The sequence below is a fragment of the Solanum tuberosum genome, unplaced genomic scaffold (genome assembly GCF_000226075.1).
Source record: "Solanum tuberosum cultivar DM 1-3 516 R44 unplaced genomic scaffold, SolTub_3.0 scf00039, whole genome shotgun sequence".
Lineage (NCBI taxonomy): Eukaryota > Viridiplantae > Streptophyta > Magnoliopsida > Solanales > Solanaceae > Solanum > Solanum tuberosum.
Genome location: NW_006238968.1, coordinates 43326 through 61712, shown reverse-complemented (window position 1 = coordinate 61712; position 18387 = coordinate 43326). Strand labels below are relative to the sequence as shown.

The window sequence follows — 18387 nt, the reverse complement described above, 5'->3', positions numbered from 1 at the left end:
GGTGACAAGTTCATGCAAAGCATGTTTCAACTCCAATTCGATCAGTGGCGGAGTTGAGATTTTTATTAGAGATTCAAAATATAAAAAATAAACAAACAAAGAAGTAAAAAAAAGTTCAATATCTACTAAATATACATTAAAAATAAATAATTTTAACCAATCGAAAGGGGTTCAGATGAACCCCCTTCTCCCACCTGGCTCTGCCCTATAGACAAACACGATTCAAAATAAATTTTGAGTACCTTTATATGCTTCAATCCATTTATTTTGTGCGATACTATTTTCTTATTATTCTATCCATATATATATATATATATAACTTTAATTTTATATTGTTGACCTCAACTACCACAGAGGGGACTTAAGAAGAATGAACTGAATTTAATAAATTTTTTCATGATTGATTGACAAATTCATGTCAATTTGAAAATAATAGCATCATCCTTACTAGAAAATCAAACACATTGAAACAATGGCAATTTGTTGGAAATTTCCAAGAGAAATAATAATAAGAGGAATGTTGTTTATTGAGAAAAAACATCAAATAATAGTTCATCTATATCTGAAAAAGACTGTTTCACCCTCTAACTATTTATCCCCTCCCCACCTTTTGCTTAGCAATATTGCGGAAGTCGAGAATTAAGGTAGAAAGAGTTGAATATTTTCTCTCTTTTACGTGAAAGTAGTTTGATACTAGTTCAAAACACTTTATTTGGTTCCCTTATTAGTCTCGCTAATGTGGTTGTTCCTTTTATTTTGATTATCTTTATTGTTTTGTTTTGTTGTAAATATTTTTCTCCTCTTCAATTTTCTCATCATAACTTTTTACTTTTGTACTTTCCACTTATTTTGAAAATATTTTCCCAACCTCTCTATATCACTCAACCTAAGACAAGAATAAAATTTATGTATATCCCACCTTCTCTAGCCCCCACTTGTAAGATCATCCTGAATATATTATTATTGTCCGTCCTTACCTTTATAAGGACTCGAGGTATAACACTTAATATGGTAGATCCTCCCATTTCACCAACCTCTAGAAAACTCCAAGTATAGGCCTAGATCGATTGTACACACCAACTTTCAAAAGTAGAATGTAGACCAATAAGAGTTTCATATATAATATGATAAACACTCGATTCTCATTAATAGATGCATTGTTAAAACCATATAGTCGCAGGCTTGATGTATCGTGCTCCCATCTTTTTTATGGGTAGAGTACGATTGAGAGATGCAACATATGACATTGTTGTGAGGTGACAAAAAAGAGTAGGATTAAGGGTGTGTCTGTTATGGCGGAAAATGTTTTCCAAGAAAATAAATAAGTTTCTTACCTATCTTATCATGTTCGGTGTGTAAGTAAGAAATATTATCCTAAAAAATTGTATATAATCTAGATAAATATTATGAAAGGTGAGGGTGAAGATGAGATGTGTTTGGAGTGGAAAGAATACAATCAATATAGAATATAGTAGTAAAACTTGTTTTCCTAGAGAAAATATTTTAAAAAAAATTGACCAACCGAAGGTGAAAAAATTGGAAAACATGTCCTGGAAAATGTTTTCTTTCCTACCACACACACCCTAAATGAAAATTTCTCATTAGCATCATCACAGACAAATGGATAATTATGAATTCTATATAACTCAAATGATTTGTTGTTTAACTAAAACTATATCACTTTTCATTCAGATATAAGGAATTATGAAAACTAGTAATTTCAATCTAAAGATAGCTCACGAAAAGATTTCTGCATGAATAAAAGGTATTCCAAAAGAAGGATAATTGGTGATGTAGTCCTACTCTATGATGGGAAAGAATACAAAAAAGTTTAGCTCCAAAATTCAAACAGAAAATGGAGAAGATTTCTGGGGTTCTTAATGTTACATTGTGTCCATCGATATCCGTTGAACTATGAAGACATGCACTGCATAACACAATCATCCATCTACAATCCAAGAACAGAAGAAACACTTACGGGAAGGCAACAGAGATAAACAAATTACTCGTAAAACAGCAGAAGTTGGCAAAAAACGGGAGAAGCAGAAGGCATCAACATGATTTTAAACACTATGTTCAACGAAGTTTTATTGAAGTTCATAGATTGATTGTTACAAAATCTTGAAGCTGAAAAGGAAGCCAATGAGCATGTAATCACAGCCCTAAACAAGGAAAAGCCAGTCGTCAAAACTACTATATGAAAAAAAGATGTTTTAAAATAACCCGAAATATCATGCAATAAGGTTCTTAGAGATCATTCTTGACTTAAATACTAAGGTTGTCATGCAGTTTAGTATAGAAGTAGTTCCTAGCATACTGCCAGAGATATCAATAGTTGATGCATCAGAAGAATTCAACAAGCTACAGAAGAATCTAAATTCACGGAAAGGGAAAAATCCCAGTTTCACAAATGGGAAGAGTAGAACGGAAATCAAATGACAGTCATAGAAGAAACCAAATATTTCTTCTTCAGAGCTCATACAGACATTCTCTTAGACTGCATGGACATAATACTTCGGTTGAACCCTCCGACATCATAAATCATCATTGCAATCTGATTGAATATCAAGTATTAGAATAACCCTAAACATTATTAAATTAGAAGAACTATATTGAGAAAGAAAATATTATGTGCTAAACAGATTCAGTCCCTCAGATAATCTGATTAAGTTATCTCAAGGCCTATTTAAGTTTTTAACTGCTAGGCAATCAATGACAGCCACATCACAAACTTATCAATCTAATTATCGGACAATCAGGTGCAAATCACCTCAAACACATCATTAAAAAACTCCGCACTTTTCAAGGATGTAAAGATATTTTGGTTAAGCACTACTGTGTTCAATATTAAATGAAACTTCAAGTCATTAATCTTCCTATTTCAGCAGGTTGAAATTTACGTAATGAAGACAGACTCCGAATATCAGCAAAAGTTGAAATCTAATCAGTTCAATGTCATTTATCACGAATTCCAGTTCGATCTACTAAGAGATTTATCTGGTTACAAGAAACTAAAGTGTAACAATTCAGTAGCTTATGAGTACTAGAAGAACACTGGGAATAAATACAAGTTAAACCTACCAATTTCTTTTTCCTTTTCAATACCTTACTTCAGATTTTGTTTGCATATTTTGATCTGCTCCTAGTAGTATAATGTAGAAATCCGATTTTTTAACCTGTAACTTGCAAAACCTAAGATCGTACTTAAAATATCAAAGATTTAGCCTAGGAAACATATATTTTTCATCATGTTTCATTCTTTTGTTAAATTACTCTTCATCATGTTTCATTCTTGAGGCTAGTTTAAGACAAATCTATGATATTTCAAAACATGAATGCTTCTAATTGTCCATAGGCTCCCATGACACACTGTTAGGGTATACAGTCTCAAAAATTTTCAGTAGCAACTTGGCATTAGCAAACAAAACAATACAAGAAGACATTAAATACTTTCAAGAACAACATAGTCCCAAGTAACTGTCTAGTAGATTACTAAATAACTTGATTTTTTTTACACCATACAAAGACAATAGATTAAGCACTAGTATAAAAATGCTTTCAAGACATTCAAATTTATCCTTGAAAAGAGATTCGCCATTGGTAATAAACTACAAAGAATCAAAAGTTCAGAAAAAGGAAAAACATCCATGTTCTCATTCACTATCTACTTCTCATGTTCTTACACCGCATGGATATTTCACTTTGCTTGTACTCTCTGACATTCATCATGCATCATCATTGCAATCTGATTAAATGCCAAGTATTAGAATTATGCTTACATCTTCACAACTACAACTGGAAACGCAACATATGTATGCTAAAAATTTTTAGGTCCCACCATCAATCTGACTCAATTTTTTTGAGGCTTATCAATGGAATTAAATCATCAACAATCAAATACAGCAGCATGATTCACCAAATCTGATGTATTTCGATCAACGATCAGACGGACACAACAAATAACATCAAATGCTCATTTCAAGTGTCAGCTTCATGACATAATTCAATGATGTTCAGAGGAGAATAATTTTAATTCCTTAGGAAATTGAAGTCAATTAATTAAAAGTTTCCATTGGAGTTTATATACTAGAATCTTGACCACTATAAAGTATTCTCTGTAGATAGGAAGGAAAAAAAAGAATAAATGGATAAATGGAGACAATCCTACAATACGACCATCAACAACATACCAAGTGTAATCCCACAAACCACGAGTGGGGTCTGGGGATGGAGGTGCGTATTCAAACCTTACCTCTACCATTTTCGATAGACCCTCGGATCTAGTAAAGCATATCAAAGCAGGTTTGAAAAGGAAATACAATAGTAAATGTTGTACATGTACTCCTAAGAAAATCATGAATCAGAGAACATTGTCACCTTACTCGAGTTTGAAGCATGTATTATCAGCATTACTCGTACGATTTGGAAGTTGAAGGGATAGTACTATAATACTCAATATCACATCAACAAGTTTAGCTATGTATGCGAACACTCATGTGATAGTTAAGCCGTACATTTGACAATGGAGACTAGTAAAAGAGAGGTGGTAATAAACAATTGATCCTTTCCACATATGCTAACACTTCTTCCTTTGCCAAAAGCAATAAAAAAAATTTGAATATAAATTGTTTAGTTAGTTACACCATAGGGGGAAGGTTCCTCACCAGATCTAAGAAAGGAACTGTTATCAGTTACTAAAATTGACAGACCAAAGATATTTGTATAACTTGAACTCCATTTCGTGATCTTCATCTAGTCTTCTCTTGTCCTACAATATTCAAGAATTACTTTTTACTGCAGAAAGAGGAAGTACTAATAGAAGAAAATAGGTTATGGCTGGACCATAATAAATTGCAACATAATTGATTCCTAGAGAATTGAGTTCATTAACACAATAATTTAATGAATTCTACTGTCAACACTCAACACATCTCTATGTTACTACTATGTTTTTCCTTCCTCAACCTTGTTCTCCTTCATATACTTACTTTTCCCCTTTCCAGGAGTTCACGCTCAGGTCAACAACCTGAAGTTCAACGGAATGCTGCAACTGACTTCACCCTCCCACATGGTCAGAGCTTGATAAAGAAATTTTACCTACAACTATTGGGTGATCTGCCAATGGTACACTGGAAATGCCTTATTTTTTGCAATCAAGCTAGACTTAAAGCTTGTTTCACTATGTGCCTATGCTTGCAGCAAAGATTGTTATCTACAGCTAGACTCATTCGATGGGTAGTTGAGGCTAATCCTACTTGTGTCCTACAAGGACCTGAATCTCATGAACACTTGTTTGTTCACTGTCCAGTTGCTCAATCTCTAAGGTCCACAGTACTAAGGTGGATCAACAGACTAAACTGTCTTGCTACAAACCAGGATGACTTTGTGTTGTGGAATATCAGGCAGGCTAAAGGTAAATCTCATCCATCTCAACTCTTCAAAATGGTGCTTGCTGAATGTACTTATGCCCTATGGATTTGAGAACAAGAGGAAAATGGTGGAAAGTGTCGAAACAGGGAGCAGTAAAGTTAAAATCCTCCATTAATGGAGTTTGAGTTTGGTGAAGAGAAAAGGAACATTCTAGAGAGAAGATGAAAAGTAAAATCATAGAATTGTATTTCACCAAAACTAACTGTACAAGCTTTACATTACTGTGTATATATACAAATATGAAAGGTATGAAAATAACTAACTACTGCACTGTAGCAAACCTAACCGACTCTAACTAACTTTAGCTGACTATCACTGATTGTGTATTGTCTTTGCTAATTACTTAATTCTAACAGAAAGTATGGCCAAGGATCCGGCATGTATGTGCACTGTTCGTGCCCCAACTGGACTACAAGCCTTAGTACATAGCTTACAGTTTTGACTTGCATTGTGCCTGATCTTGTGAAGTCTTTTTAGCACTTCTTATTACCTTAGAAAGCTGTATTGACTTTGCTGAATTTGTAATGACTGTTACTCGTGATTAATAAAGTTGTTAATTACCAAAAACAAAATGAAGTTCAAAGCTCATACTAACTACTATTAATGACTATCTCAACTCTCAAGCAATCAACTTAATGCAATTACCATTTGATTTAAAGGCCAAAATATCAGAACTAATGAAGATCCGATACGAGAAAACATAATTTCATTCATAAATGACCAAACAAAACCATACCGCTCGAACAACTCGATACATATATACAAGTGATTGATCCACGATTCACACATAAAATTCACAATCAACAAATCAATACATCAATGGATCCACATACAGAAAGTTCAACATTCAATAATCATACCTTCAAGAGTCCAACCATAGCTCCGAGGAGTAGCAGATAACATTGAAGTGAGTAATGCTGAGGCAGTTGCAGTATGAAATGGAAACATCGATTCCACTCTAACACAACTCATTTCTACCGGCGACCTTCAAAATACAAAATATAAAATCTATCAATCATAAATTCATACAATAAACTAGAAATTTTACCGAGAATAATTGTTTTTTTGTCAGTGAGACCTGAAAATGCGAGCGGTGACTGGTTTTTGAGTTGGTATGCGGAATGGAGAGGTCTTTGGCTTGGCGCCGGAGGCAATTCTGGTGGTTGCTGCTGATCGGCCGGAGGTGGCGGCGGAGCGGAGGAAGGACCTGGCGGCGAAAGTGGCCATAATTGTAAAAGGGAAATGAGAAGAGTGAAAAGGGCTTTGTTGGGGTTTTAGGTTCAGAAATAGGGGGTTCCTATCTTCTCATTTTTTTTATTTTTTATTTTTAAAATAAATAAATAAATAAATAATTATAATGACATCAAATACCCTTATACTCGGTTCGGTTCGATTTTATATATTATCGGTTTGATTTATCGGTTTTCAGTTTTTAAATACGTTAAACCAATAACCAAACCAATAAGATATTTTTTATCGATTTTGGTCCTTAACAGTTTGGTTTTTGATTTAACCAATAAGAAAATACTTATAAAATAAATTTATGACTTCTCTAATAAATTTGACGCGACAACACAATAATGTAACTTTACAAATGTTCGTAAAATAGAAACAACAATAACAAACATGAAAAGAACTATCTAAATATAACCAAAGAGAAATTAAGAGGAATATGGTTTGATTTTGACGTTTTGTATGAAGTTGTGAACTCAAAATCACTATGAAGTGTTAATTAAAGCTAAAGGTCAAAGACATAACTAGTAATGTATTGAGATTAATATATTTATGTACAAATAAAAGTAGTAAATTACTAGTCTTAATGGGTTATCGATTTACTCAATAACACAATATTAAGAAACCAATATCGAATCGATATTTCGATATTCTTTATAAAACCATTAAAAACTGTTAACCCAATAACAATAAACCAATAACACTTTTTTCGATTTGATTTATCGATCGATTTGATTTTTGCACACCCTTAATATGACACAATTTTAAATATAATTTTTATATTTTAAAATTTTAAATATTTACTCCTCTTACACGGTAAAATTTTATATGTAGATTGAGATATTTATGTAATTAAAATCTTATTTATTTGTAAGGTCATCATCAAATATTCAAATCTCAATTATTAAGTTTGTTCGTACAAAAAGATGTTATTTGTTTGTAATTATTTAGATCTCAATTAAAATTTTATTTGTTTTGTACAAAAAGAGCTTCTACTTTTCTTTGTTTCAAAAATGTTTTTATTTTTATTTTCAATTATACATATAATATATTTAATGACACTAAATTTAAGGTTATTTTGGTACAAACAAAATGAAGAAGAATGACCAGACTAAATTGTTTTAAAAAAATAACATTCAGGCGCCTGTAGCTCAGTGGATAGAGCGTCTGTTTCCTAAGCAGAAAGTCGTAGGTTCGACCCCTACCTGGCGCGTTTATTTTTTATAATGTTTTAGTTTTAAATATATTTGACCTATTTATATTTGTAAATAATAATAATAATAATAATATATATAATGATTTTTTGTAATGATTCATCCTTTATCACATTCAGGGGTGGATTCAAGATTTATATTCTATAGGTTTAATATTGGGAAAATGGTCTGAAAAATACTTCAACTTTGATCGAAATTGTCGTTACGATACCAAACGTTATGGAGGACATTTTACCCCCTGCACTATTTAATAGTGTATTTTAAAGGTATATATGCGCCCACTGGACACATTACTATTTATAATGATGCAATATTTATGATGTCCACGTGGACACATATATACCTTTGAAATACACTATTAAATAGTGCCGAGGGGTAAAAGGTCCTTTTCAAAATTTGGTATCGTAGCAACAATTTCGATTAAAGTTAGAATATATTTCAGACTTTTTCCCCTTTAATATTCAAGATAGAAAAATATGTGGTTTATTACTTATTTTCGGTAGCATTGGCTGTTATTGGGGTGACCAAGTGGGAGTAAGGTAAAGATAAGGTGTGTCGAAGGCTGGTAAATGACATATTCAATGTGGAATGTCACTTGACTAGTTTTCTCTGATTAGAATAGAGAAGTCATTTTCCTAATTCTTAAACAAGTTAAATTTCTAGATAAAATGGTCTTCAAACTTTTGACCAAATCATATGAGCAAATCGAAAAGTATTCTTCTCCATATTGATACACCCTTAATATTCAACTTATTAAAATTTTAAAATTTTAAATTTGATATTGAAACTTTACATATAAAATTTATATTCAACATTAGCAATATTGAATTAAAATAAATTTGATTCTACAAGATTGCATCCGTCCCAGATAACATTCTAGCTCCGTCCCTGGGTTTGAAAAAAAAAAAACAACCATAAATGGCCAAAGTTATTTATTGTCACAAAAAAGAAATACAGGCCATAATGTAAAGTCATGTACTAGGCCTTTATAGACAAATTATTATAATGTTTCATGACATAAATAAACAACAGACAAGAACAATCCTAGCTACCAGCTTAATTATTTAAATTCTCTTTTTTAATAAAATAGTGAATTTGATCAGTTAATAATCAAACAAGTTAAAACATTATTTCATGTGAGAAAAGAATAAATATGCTGCATTTGTTTGGATGAAAAAATTGAAACACAAATCATTAATTAATGTCCTTTATTTTAAGACATCAATTTACAAAATCCTACCCAATGTAATAATGAGGTTTGGAGCTATAACTAATTTTTTTCACGAGTTTAAGTTTTACGCACTTATATATATATATATTTAATGATAATTAATAAAAAAATATTTATATGTAGTGCAAAGATATCATTTAATTATGGTAATTTGAAACGATTTCATGGAATATTGTCGCTTATACAAAATAAAATAAAAACTGTTAAATAGTTCACTTTCGACCTAGCTGGAGTTTTAAGATGCGTCACTAAATTTTTTTTTCTTTCTATATACTCGCTATTTATTTTTGTATTTTATAGATATAGAATTTATCTACAACGTTGCTTAAATGAAATTAATCTGACTAGGGAATTCAAAACCTAGTTGAAGATTCTTACTTTAAAACAGGCTGTTACATCTTGCATACTTTTAATTTGTTTGATTAACATAATCACAAACTAATCATTCAAAGAGTAATTTTATAGTAAAATGGAGTGGTTTTCTTCCTTTTGGTATAGAAAGAAGAGAAAGCTAGGCGAGATGGGGTTATACATACAATATAATATACATTTGTACCAAAAATTATGATAATAAACAGTTAAATATTCTTTCATTCTTAATTTGAAATATGAGATTTGAGATAAAAAGTAGTTCAATGAATTTCTAAGGATGAGCTTCAAAAAAACGATTCTATTTTTATGCCTAAGTTAACAACCTTAATTAGTGGCCTAGCCTTTGAGCCGCCCCGGAAAGTACTTTACTTTCGAAGTAAATTTTTTCAACATGAATCTGAATTAATCGAATCGATGTGAAGAAAAAAAGAAGAAGAGAAGAATGTGGATTTCCTAAAAACAATATGACAAAAAGAAAAGAAGAAAAGAGAAGAGGGCAAAACCTTAAACTCACCTATAAGGAATTTTGGAAAAGATTGGAAATTGAAGAGAAATATGGCGTGGGGTTCAACCATGAGAGGACAATTATGAAAGGGATCTTTACTAGAAAAACAACAATAAAATAATCAATAGAATTCATTATTTATCATTTCTAATCGATAGACATGAATTATACATTAGTGTTCGAGTCAAATCCAACTTTTCCATTGAAAAGAGGAAAATATGTGTAATTACTAATCTTCTACCCTAATTCTCAAAACAGTTTAGTCCATAGTTATAATTTGCTTTTTTTTTAAAAAAAAAAAAGTAAAACAAGAAGGCAAAGAATGAGGAACATAATGATAATATCTCATTTTTACCCCAACAATTTCTTGTTGGAAAATGAATATGTCGTGCATGATAAAAAAAACAATGTGTTAGAAGTTGAAGCTACCAAGATAACTTGAAAAACACACCATTGCATGAGGAAATATTTGCTGGTCTGCTTTTGAAAGATCTTTTATTGAAACGATAAAATTGTCTTAGTTATAATTTATAGGTCATGAATTTGAATTATAAAAATTAATATTTATATTTTCTCTATGATAAATTGTTTGCATCACACCCATATTATCAACCTCTTTGGAGTGTGGCCTTATCCTTAATCCTTACATAAATATGAAATGTTTTATACACTAGATTATTTTATTTTTTTTTAAAAAAATCTTCCATGAAAATGCCCTTGAAATAGACGAAAACAACTTTTTATTAGAAACAAAAAATATAAGTTCCACAAATAATATCTCACCTGACGTCTCTTATTCACCCTTCAACATATTCCTCCCTTACCCCTACTTGCAACTTTCATAGTGTTTGTCTATAATCTAGATTATACATATACATATAAGTATTTCTTTTGCTTACTCAGCGCCAAACACAAGAAATAAATACAAAAATCATTTATTTTTCAAGAGAACATTTTTCTTGGTATGTAAACACATATTTAATGAAATAATTTAAAGAAGATATTTATTTTAAAACTTTTTTTTTGTTACAAAGAGATAAGAGAAGGAAAAATGAATTCACAACATAGAAATCGAATCCATATCAATAAGATGAAAATTCAGATAATCAAGTAAGTGAGTTACTCTCTATGTTATATTAGTTGATAATTTTTCTTTTTATGAGTCTTGAGTAATCCCTTTTTACTTTAGTAAAGTGAATAAATTATACAAGATAACTATTTATAATAAGATGATGAACTAATATTAGACGGACGAAGTACTAATACGAGAAAACACAATCATATTCCCGATGGTAAAAGTTTTTTCTAAAAAACATGAACAACATATATATATATAATCAAAGATTTTTCGAAGTCTCTCTCGAAACTTACAACAATGGCTTAATCACTTTTTCCAGAAAAAAATCCACTAATCCATTCATCTCCTTCAACAATGCATCTTCAAATCTTGCTTATACTTCTATTACCTACATTGATTCTCTCAATAAACCAAGAATCCCTTTATTTACACACCATAAAGCTTGGATTTGATGACCCAAATGGTGTTTTTTCAAACTGGAATCTCCATGATAACTCCTCACCCTGTAACTGGTTTGGAGTAAAATGCGACTCTTTAACTCGTTCTGTTACATCTATTGACCTCTCCAACACCAATATCGCCGGCCCATTTCCGGCTTCTCTTCTTTGCCGGCTCAAGTATATCAAGTACATTTCATTCTACAATAACTCCATTAACTCGACACTTCCGGTGGAGGAGTTATCCGCTTGTAAATCTCTTGTCCATCTCGATTTAGCTCAAAATTTGTTAGTGGGTAGTCTTCCATCGAGTTTGGCGGAGCTTCCTGAGCTGAAATACCTTGATTTGACCGGAAATAACTTTACCGGCGAAATTCCGGCGCGTTTTGGGGCTTTCCGGCGACTTGAAGTTCTGGGTCTGGTTGAAAATTTGTTAACTGGGACTATCCCGCTGGAGATTGGAAACATTTCGAGTTTGAAGCAGCTGAATTTGTCGTACAACCCGTTTTCTCCGGGTCGGATCCCGCCGGAGATTGGGAACCTCACGAATCTCGAGGTGCTATGGTTAACTGACTGTGGGTTAATCGGTGAGGTTCCGGGTACATTAAGGGGATTAAATAAGCTTGTTAACTTGGACCTTGCGTTAAACAACTTGTACGGTCCGATTCCGAGCTGGCTCACTGAGTTAACTAGTGTTGAGCAAATTGAGCTGTACAATAACTCGTTTTCCGGCGAGTTTCCGGTGAATGGGTGGTCAGATATGACCTCGTTGAGGCGGGTCGACCTGTCGATGAATCGGGTTACCGGGTCGATCCCGAGCGGGTTGTGTGAGTTGCCACTTGATTCACTCAATCTTTATGAGAATCAATTGTATGGTGAGTTACCTATAGCCATTGCAAATTCACCCAATTTATATGAATTAAAGCTCTTTGGTAATAGGCTAAATGGAACTTTACCTAAAGATCTTGGTAAATTTTCGCCATTGGTATGGATTGATGTTTCAAACAATGAGTTTTCAGGTGAAATTCCGATGAATTTGTGCGGAAATGGGGTTTTAGAGGAGGTTTTGATGATAGATAACTCGTTTTCCGGTGGAATTCCGGTGAGTTTAAGCCAATGCCGGAGCTTATTACGTGTGAGATTAGCTCATAATAAGTTCTCAGGTGATGTCCCTGTGGAATTTTGGGGGCTGCCACGCCTTTTGCTGCTTGAGTTAACGGACAATTCATTTTCTGGTGTAATCGCGAAAACTATAGCTGGTGCATCGAATTTATCAGCTTTGATTTTGTCAAAGAACGAATTTTCGGGTAATATTCCTGAAGAGATTGGCTTTTTGGAAAGTTTGGTTGATTTTGTGGGAAATGATAACAAGTTTTCAGGGTCGTTACCGGTTAGTATAGTGAATCTTGAGCAATTGGGAAGAATGGATTTTCACAACAATGAATTAAGTGGTAAGTTTCCTAGTGGGGTTCATTCTTTGAAGAAATTGAATGAATTGAACTTCGCAAACAATGATCTTTCTGGAGAAATTCCCCGGGAAATCGGGAGCTTGTCTGTTTTGAACTATCTTGACCTATCAGGAAACAAGTTTTCGGGGGAAATTCCAGTTGCGTTGCAGAATTTGAAGCTCAATCAGCTGAATTTATCGAATAATGGCCTTTCGGGTGGTATTCCTCCTTCATATGCAAAGGGAATGTACAAGAATAGCTTTCTGGGGAATCCTGGTTTATGTGGAGATATTGGAGGTTTATGTGATGGAAAAGATGAAGGTAAAACTGCTGGTTATGTATGGTTACTGAGATTGCTTTTCATACTTGCTGTTTTGGTGTTTGTAGTTGGGGTAGTTTCGTTCTATTGGAAGTATAGGAATTACAAGAAAGCAAAAAGGTTGGATAGATCGAAATGGACCTTGACGTCGTTTCATAAGTTAGGTTTCGATGAGTATGAAGTACTGGAAGCTCTAGATGAAGACAACTTGATTGGTAGTGGTTCTTCCGGGAAGGTTTACAAGGTCGTTTTGAGTAATGGTGAGGCTGCTGCTGTGAAAAAACTTTCAAGAAGTTTGAAAAAAACAGATGAGAGTTGTGACATTGAGAAAGGTAACTATCAGGATGATGGATTTGAAGCGGAGGTTGAGACATTGGGCAAGATTCGACACAAGAACATCGTTAGGCTATGGTGTTGTTGTACAACAAGGGGTTGCAAACTTTTGGTTTATGAGTACATGCCTAATGGAAGCTTGGGCGATTTGCTACACAGCAGCAAAAGTGGGTTGTTGGATTGGCCTAAGAGATTTAAGATAGCTATGGATGCTGCAGAGGGACTCTCATATTTACATCATGATTGTGCTCCTCCGATTGTTCACAGAGACTTGAAGTCGAACAATATCTTGTTGGACGGGGAGTTTGGAGCTCGAGTTGCTGATTTTGGTGTGGCAAAGGCGATTGATGTCGATGACAAGGGAACCACGTCTATGTCAGTCATTGCAGGGTCTTGCGGTTATATTGCTCCAGGTTAGAGGATTAATCCTTCACTTTGGGAGTTCTACTAACATGATTTTGTTGAATTTGGTTTATGCCTTCCATTGCAAATTGTAGTTAAGATGTATGCCTAAATATAACATATTTCATATCTTGTTATATTATAATTAAGCGTCGAATAAGGTCTGCTGTACACTCTACCCTCCTCAAGCCCCACTTGTGGGATTACACGGGGTATATTGTCATTGATGATTGTTAAACGTCCAATATCTATAATTAGGCAGACAGCTATATATGAGTAATTTTGGTCCATTCTTGAGCTATGTTGCTCAAATCCTTCAAAAAAATGTGGCATGTCTTTGTCGGATTCTCCCAAAGGTATTCAATTTTGGAGGATCCAATACAGGTGTAACAACATTTTTGGAGGATCCGAGCAACATAGTACTTGAGTGCCCTTATACATTAACACTCAGGTTTGCTCCAAGAACAGGTCATTCTTTGTTTACATTTGCTTTCTGGTTCTCGTAGAGCTCCTCCGGTTGAACTAAATTCTGTTCGTCTTGCAGAATATGCCTACACACTTCAGGTGAACGAGAAGAGTGATATATACAGTTTTGGCGTGGTAATCCTCGAGCTAGTGACAGGGAAACTCCCTGTAGGTCCTGAATACGGGGAAAAGGATTTGGTGAAGTGGGTTTGCGCTACTCTAGACCAGAAGGGTATAGATCATGTTATTGACCCGAAACTCGACTCTTGTTTCAAGGAGGACATAAGCAAAGTCCTAAAAATTGGCCTCCTCTGCACTAGCCCCCTCCCAATTAACCGACCCTCGATGAGAAAAGTCGTAAAAATGCTGCAGGAAGTTGGTGGCGGAGACCAGCTCAAGACAGCGTTAACAGATGGCAAGTTGACCCCTTATTACCACGAAGACGCATCAGATCAAGGAAATGTAGCTTAAAGATAGTCAACATATCTTTGCTTAGATGTAGCGACATGGACAGTGATGATTCATATGGTCGAGACTCGAGACCAACTTGTCTGGCATTGAGGCATAGTCGTTGTATCGTGAAAGTGAAGATGTGTGAATTTTTTTATTTGCTAATTGCTTAATACTTTGCTATCAATACTTGATTTTTGGTTTAATTTTGGAGAGAAGGGGAAAACAGAGTTGAGATGAAGTGTAAAAGGATGAATTTTTATTTCTCTTGTAAATTTATAAAAATTCCTAAAGTTCTTTATCACTAACAAATTTAAATTTATCTGCAGTTTTTGCCTGATGTTATATTTGTAGCATAATCTGTTTCTTGATAGTGAATTTTACCATAATCATTTGTGAAATTTCCTTATCTTACCCTTTGACTTATATAATGCCCAAGTTCGTCTTAAATAAGACATCTCGGACAAGTGAGGCTAGCTCCAGTGGTTGAGTTGCATTACAAGTTATAACCATCAATCCGTTTGCATTTCGTTTATATTGAACTTTTTATATTAGCACTACTAGAAACAAAGATTTTTCCGTTGCGAATTAATAAAAAAATTATGTTAGAAAACAAGGTCACTGGTAAAACACTCATTGAAATAATGAGAAGTGACTTTTTTTTCTTTTCTCAACTGATTCAATTAAAAAAACTGCGAGGATAGTCAAATGAACAATTTTCGGTGGGAAATTTCAAAGGGAAAATAGTAGGAGTAGTAATTAGGGGTCATCGTGATCGGGTTAGTTCAGATTTTTTAAATATCAAACCAAATTAATTGTGCTGGATTTTTAAATTTATAAATCAAATCAAACTAATAAAACTCGGGGTTTGAACCTTGAGGTTTTTGAGTTTTTCTGGTAAAGTATTCATACAAAGTTGCAAACATATAATTAACTTGTGCTCCAAATATTTCTCATTCACACCAAAATACAACTATCTAAGATGTTTCTTAAGAAAATAACACTATATATAAGTAAGTCACTATGTGAAATCGCATAAAACAAATATTGCAAATTAATAAGTCATTAGGAAAATGATCATAATCTAAAATACTAAATCATGCTAAAATAAGTCTAATAAGTATTAATTGCATGACTAAATATTAAAAAAAAATTAAAATTAGATTATATATTTTAATTGTCTAAACCAATGTAAAACTAAAGAACAAATACTCAACATTATTGTTATTCTTAGTGTTGAATTGATTTTTTTTTGTTAGCATTAGTATTATTTTGATTTTGATTTGAGCTTATTAGAGTTACTAACATCCATGGACTATAACATTTATTGGACCATTCAAAATTCTAAGTTTCAAACTTGAACTAATATGTTAAAAGGTAAAAACTATGAAAAAGTAAAAGAAATATTTAGAAATTATATCAAAATAAATATTTTTATGTATAAAATAAAATTTTAAAATTATATATATAATGTCGGATGTCGGATTGGTTTTGTGTGGGGTTGAGGCTCTTTAGTTAAAATCAAATCAGACCAAATATAATCGTTTTTTTCCCAATACCAAACCACTATTTTTTTTTTGTTTAACTCGATTTACAGTTTGATTTGATTTTCGGTTCGATTTGATAATAAACCAAGCAACAATACTTTCTTATCAAATTGCTTCCAATTTTAGTATGACATGTATTAATTGATTCTTGAATTTCATAATTGCAAGTAGCTTTTTCCAACACATCTAAGTTAAGTTAAGAGATTGCTTAATAAATATACAAACAAAAGATGCCATTTAATTACTTTGAAGCAACAATTTTTGTACAACAATATTATGATTGAAATCATCCAACTTTTTTTCACATTAGAAGAGAAGAAAATTATAATGGTTTTCCAAAAAGAGTACCTTGATTTGTTCTTGGTACCAAGTGGCTTAATTATTATGTTTGTTTATCATCTTCATTTGCTCTATAGATACCTAAAAGTTCCTCATACTACTGTTATGGGCTTTGAAAATAATGACAAAAGAGCTTGGGTTGAAAAAATTATGTTGGTAAGTTGAAATAACATATTTCAATTTTAGTTTTCATTCTTTGTTGTCACTTTTTATGTTGTTTAGTATGATGATGATATGAAATACGCTAAAATGAAAGACGTGGAACTGAGGCATAGTTATTGTTGCTCATATCTTTCCACTATCAATAAGATCTTTACAACATACTTTCGTTGTTTTATCTTATTGTCTTATGTTAAAACTTTAAGTTATGATTACGCTACTAGTGCCATGTTATGCTTTATTTGAGCTGAGAGTCTATGGGGAACAACATCTCTAGTCTCTACCTCCTTAAACTAGGGGTAAGGCTGCGTATACACCACCATTTCCAAACTTCACTTGTGTCTTTTACGTATATATAAACCGTTGAATCTCCTCAACATAAGGACAACTCGATTAGCATGTTTCTCATTTTTCTTGAATCTCCTTGTTAGAATTTCTTGTTCCGCCACTATCTATAGTAATTACTAATTACCAATGTATTCTCTCAATCGTTACCTCAAAACACAACAGCAATGACAACATATCTAGTCTAGTTCCACCAAAAGGGGTTTGGAGAGGGTAGAGTGTACACAGACGTTACCCCTACCTTATAGGTAATAGAGTCTGTTTCCAATAGACAATTGTTCCATTTGATTAAATTTTATGTGGAATTCTTGCAGGATGATAAAAAGAACATTGATACAGCTCTAACTGTTCTAGGATCTAGTCTCTCTGGAGCAACATTCTTAGCATCTGTTTCACTAAGTTTGAGTTTTCTTATTGGAGCTTGGATGGCCAACAATAGTGTTTTCAGTAGTGAACTAATATATGGTGACACTAGACTAGAAACAATGTCCATCAAATTCATTAGCCTACTTCTCTGCTTCATGCTGGCATTTTCGTGCTTTGTTCAATCATCGAGGTGCTTCATTCACGCGAATTACCTAATCAGCACGCCTGATACTGATATACCGATTAGCTACGTTGAATTGGCTGTGATCAGGGGAGGTGATTTTTGGTCACTAGGACTTAGATCACTTTATTTTGCTACACCTTTGTTGTTGTGGTTTTTTGGTCCTATTCCTATGTTTGCTACGTCGATAGGTATGGTTTTCCTACTCCATTACCTCGATAAGAACACGAGGGAATTGCATAGGCATCGATCATCTGTAAATGGAAAGCAGCCATACCAGAAACTCGAGGGAACAACGAGTAGGAGAGAGCCTATCGAGCGTTTAGTTATGTGAAGTTTCTGTCCTTGAAGCTCGTACAAAGTATCATGAGTTCTGTTCTATGGTTATTTGAAGTAATGTAAACAATTGTGTGTATTTAAAGGCAGATTTTGTAACATATGTTTGCAAGAGCTATGCAAATGGTAGCACAAAAACTCTGTTTATTCATGAACTTTGAAACAAAAAAAGGTTCTATTTGTTATTTCTAAATATA

General features: G+C 33.1%; 3 protein-coding genes and 1 non-coding gene across 12 annotated transcripts; 3 read left to right on the top strand and 1 right to left on the bottom strand.

The window, feature by feature from the left end:
• Positions 1–1695: 1695 nt before the first annotated feature.
• LOC102595182 (protein NUCLEAR FUSION DEFECTIVE 6, chloroplastic/mitochondrial-like) lies at positions 1696–6710 on the bottom strand. 9 transcript variants are annotated; one of them, XM_006343160.2, is made up of 4 exons: positions 6509–6710; positions 6291–6415; positions 2487–2554; positions 1696–1948 (listed from the first exon to the last, which is right to left on the bottom strand). In XM_006343160.2, exons 1-3 carry the CDS (start codon positions 6655–6657, stop codon positions 2535–2537), a joined length of 294 nt encoding a protein of 97 aa, XP_006343222.1. In that variant the 5' UTR covers positions 6658–6710; the 3' UTR covers positions 1696–1948; positions 2487–2534. The 9 variants fall into 9 exon arrangements, with proteins under 9 accessions (XP_006343222.1, XP_015162401.1, XP_015162404.1 ...); XM_015306915.1 differs by lacking the exon at positions 2487–2554 and adding an exon at positions 3684–3745 and having other exon boundaries at positions 6509–6709; XM_015306911.1 differs by lacking the exon at positions 2487–2554 and adding an exon at positions 3684–3745 and having other exon boundaries at positions 1703–2162; positions 6509–6709.
• Positions 6711–7803: 1093 nt separating this feature from the next.
• Positions 7804–7876, top strand: TRNAR-CCU (transfer RNA arginine (anticodon CCU)). The gene has a single exon. It is a non-coding gene; the product is annotated as a tRNA-Arg (tRNA).
• Positions 7877–11330: 3454 nt separating this feature from the next.
• On the top strand, positions 11331–15166 carry LOC102594843 (receptor-like protein kinase HSL1). Its single transcript, XM_006343159.2, has 2 exons — positions 11331–14013; positions 14547–15166. Exons 1-2 carry the CDS (start codon positions 11418–11420, stop codon positions 14936–14938), a joined length of 2988 nt encoding a protein of 995 aa, XP_006343221.1. The 5' UTR covers positions 11331–11417; the 3' UTR covers positions 14939–15166.
• Positions 15167–16758: 1592 nt separating this feature from the next.
• Positions 16759–18291, top strand: LOC102594521 (uncharacterized). The gene is made up of 2 exons (XM_006343158.2): positions 16759–16959; positions 17622–18291. Exons 1-2 carry the CDS (start codon positions 16792–16794, stop codon positions 18186–18188), a joined length of 735 nt encoding a protein of 244 aa, XP_006343220.2. The 5' UTR covers positions 16759–16791; the 3' UTR covers positions 18189–18291.
• The last annotated feature ends 96 nt before the right edge of the window (positions 18292–18387 follow it).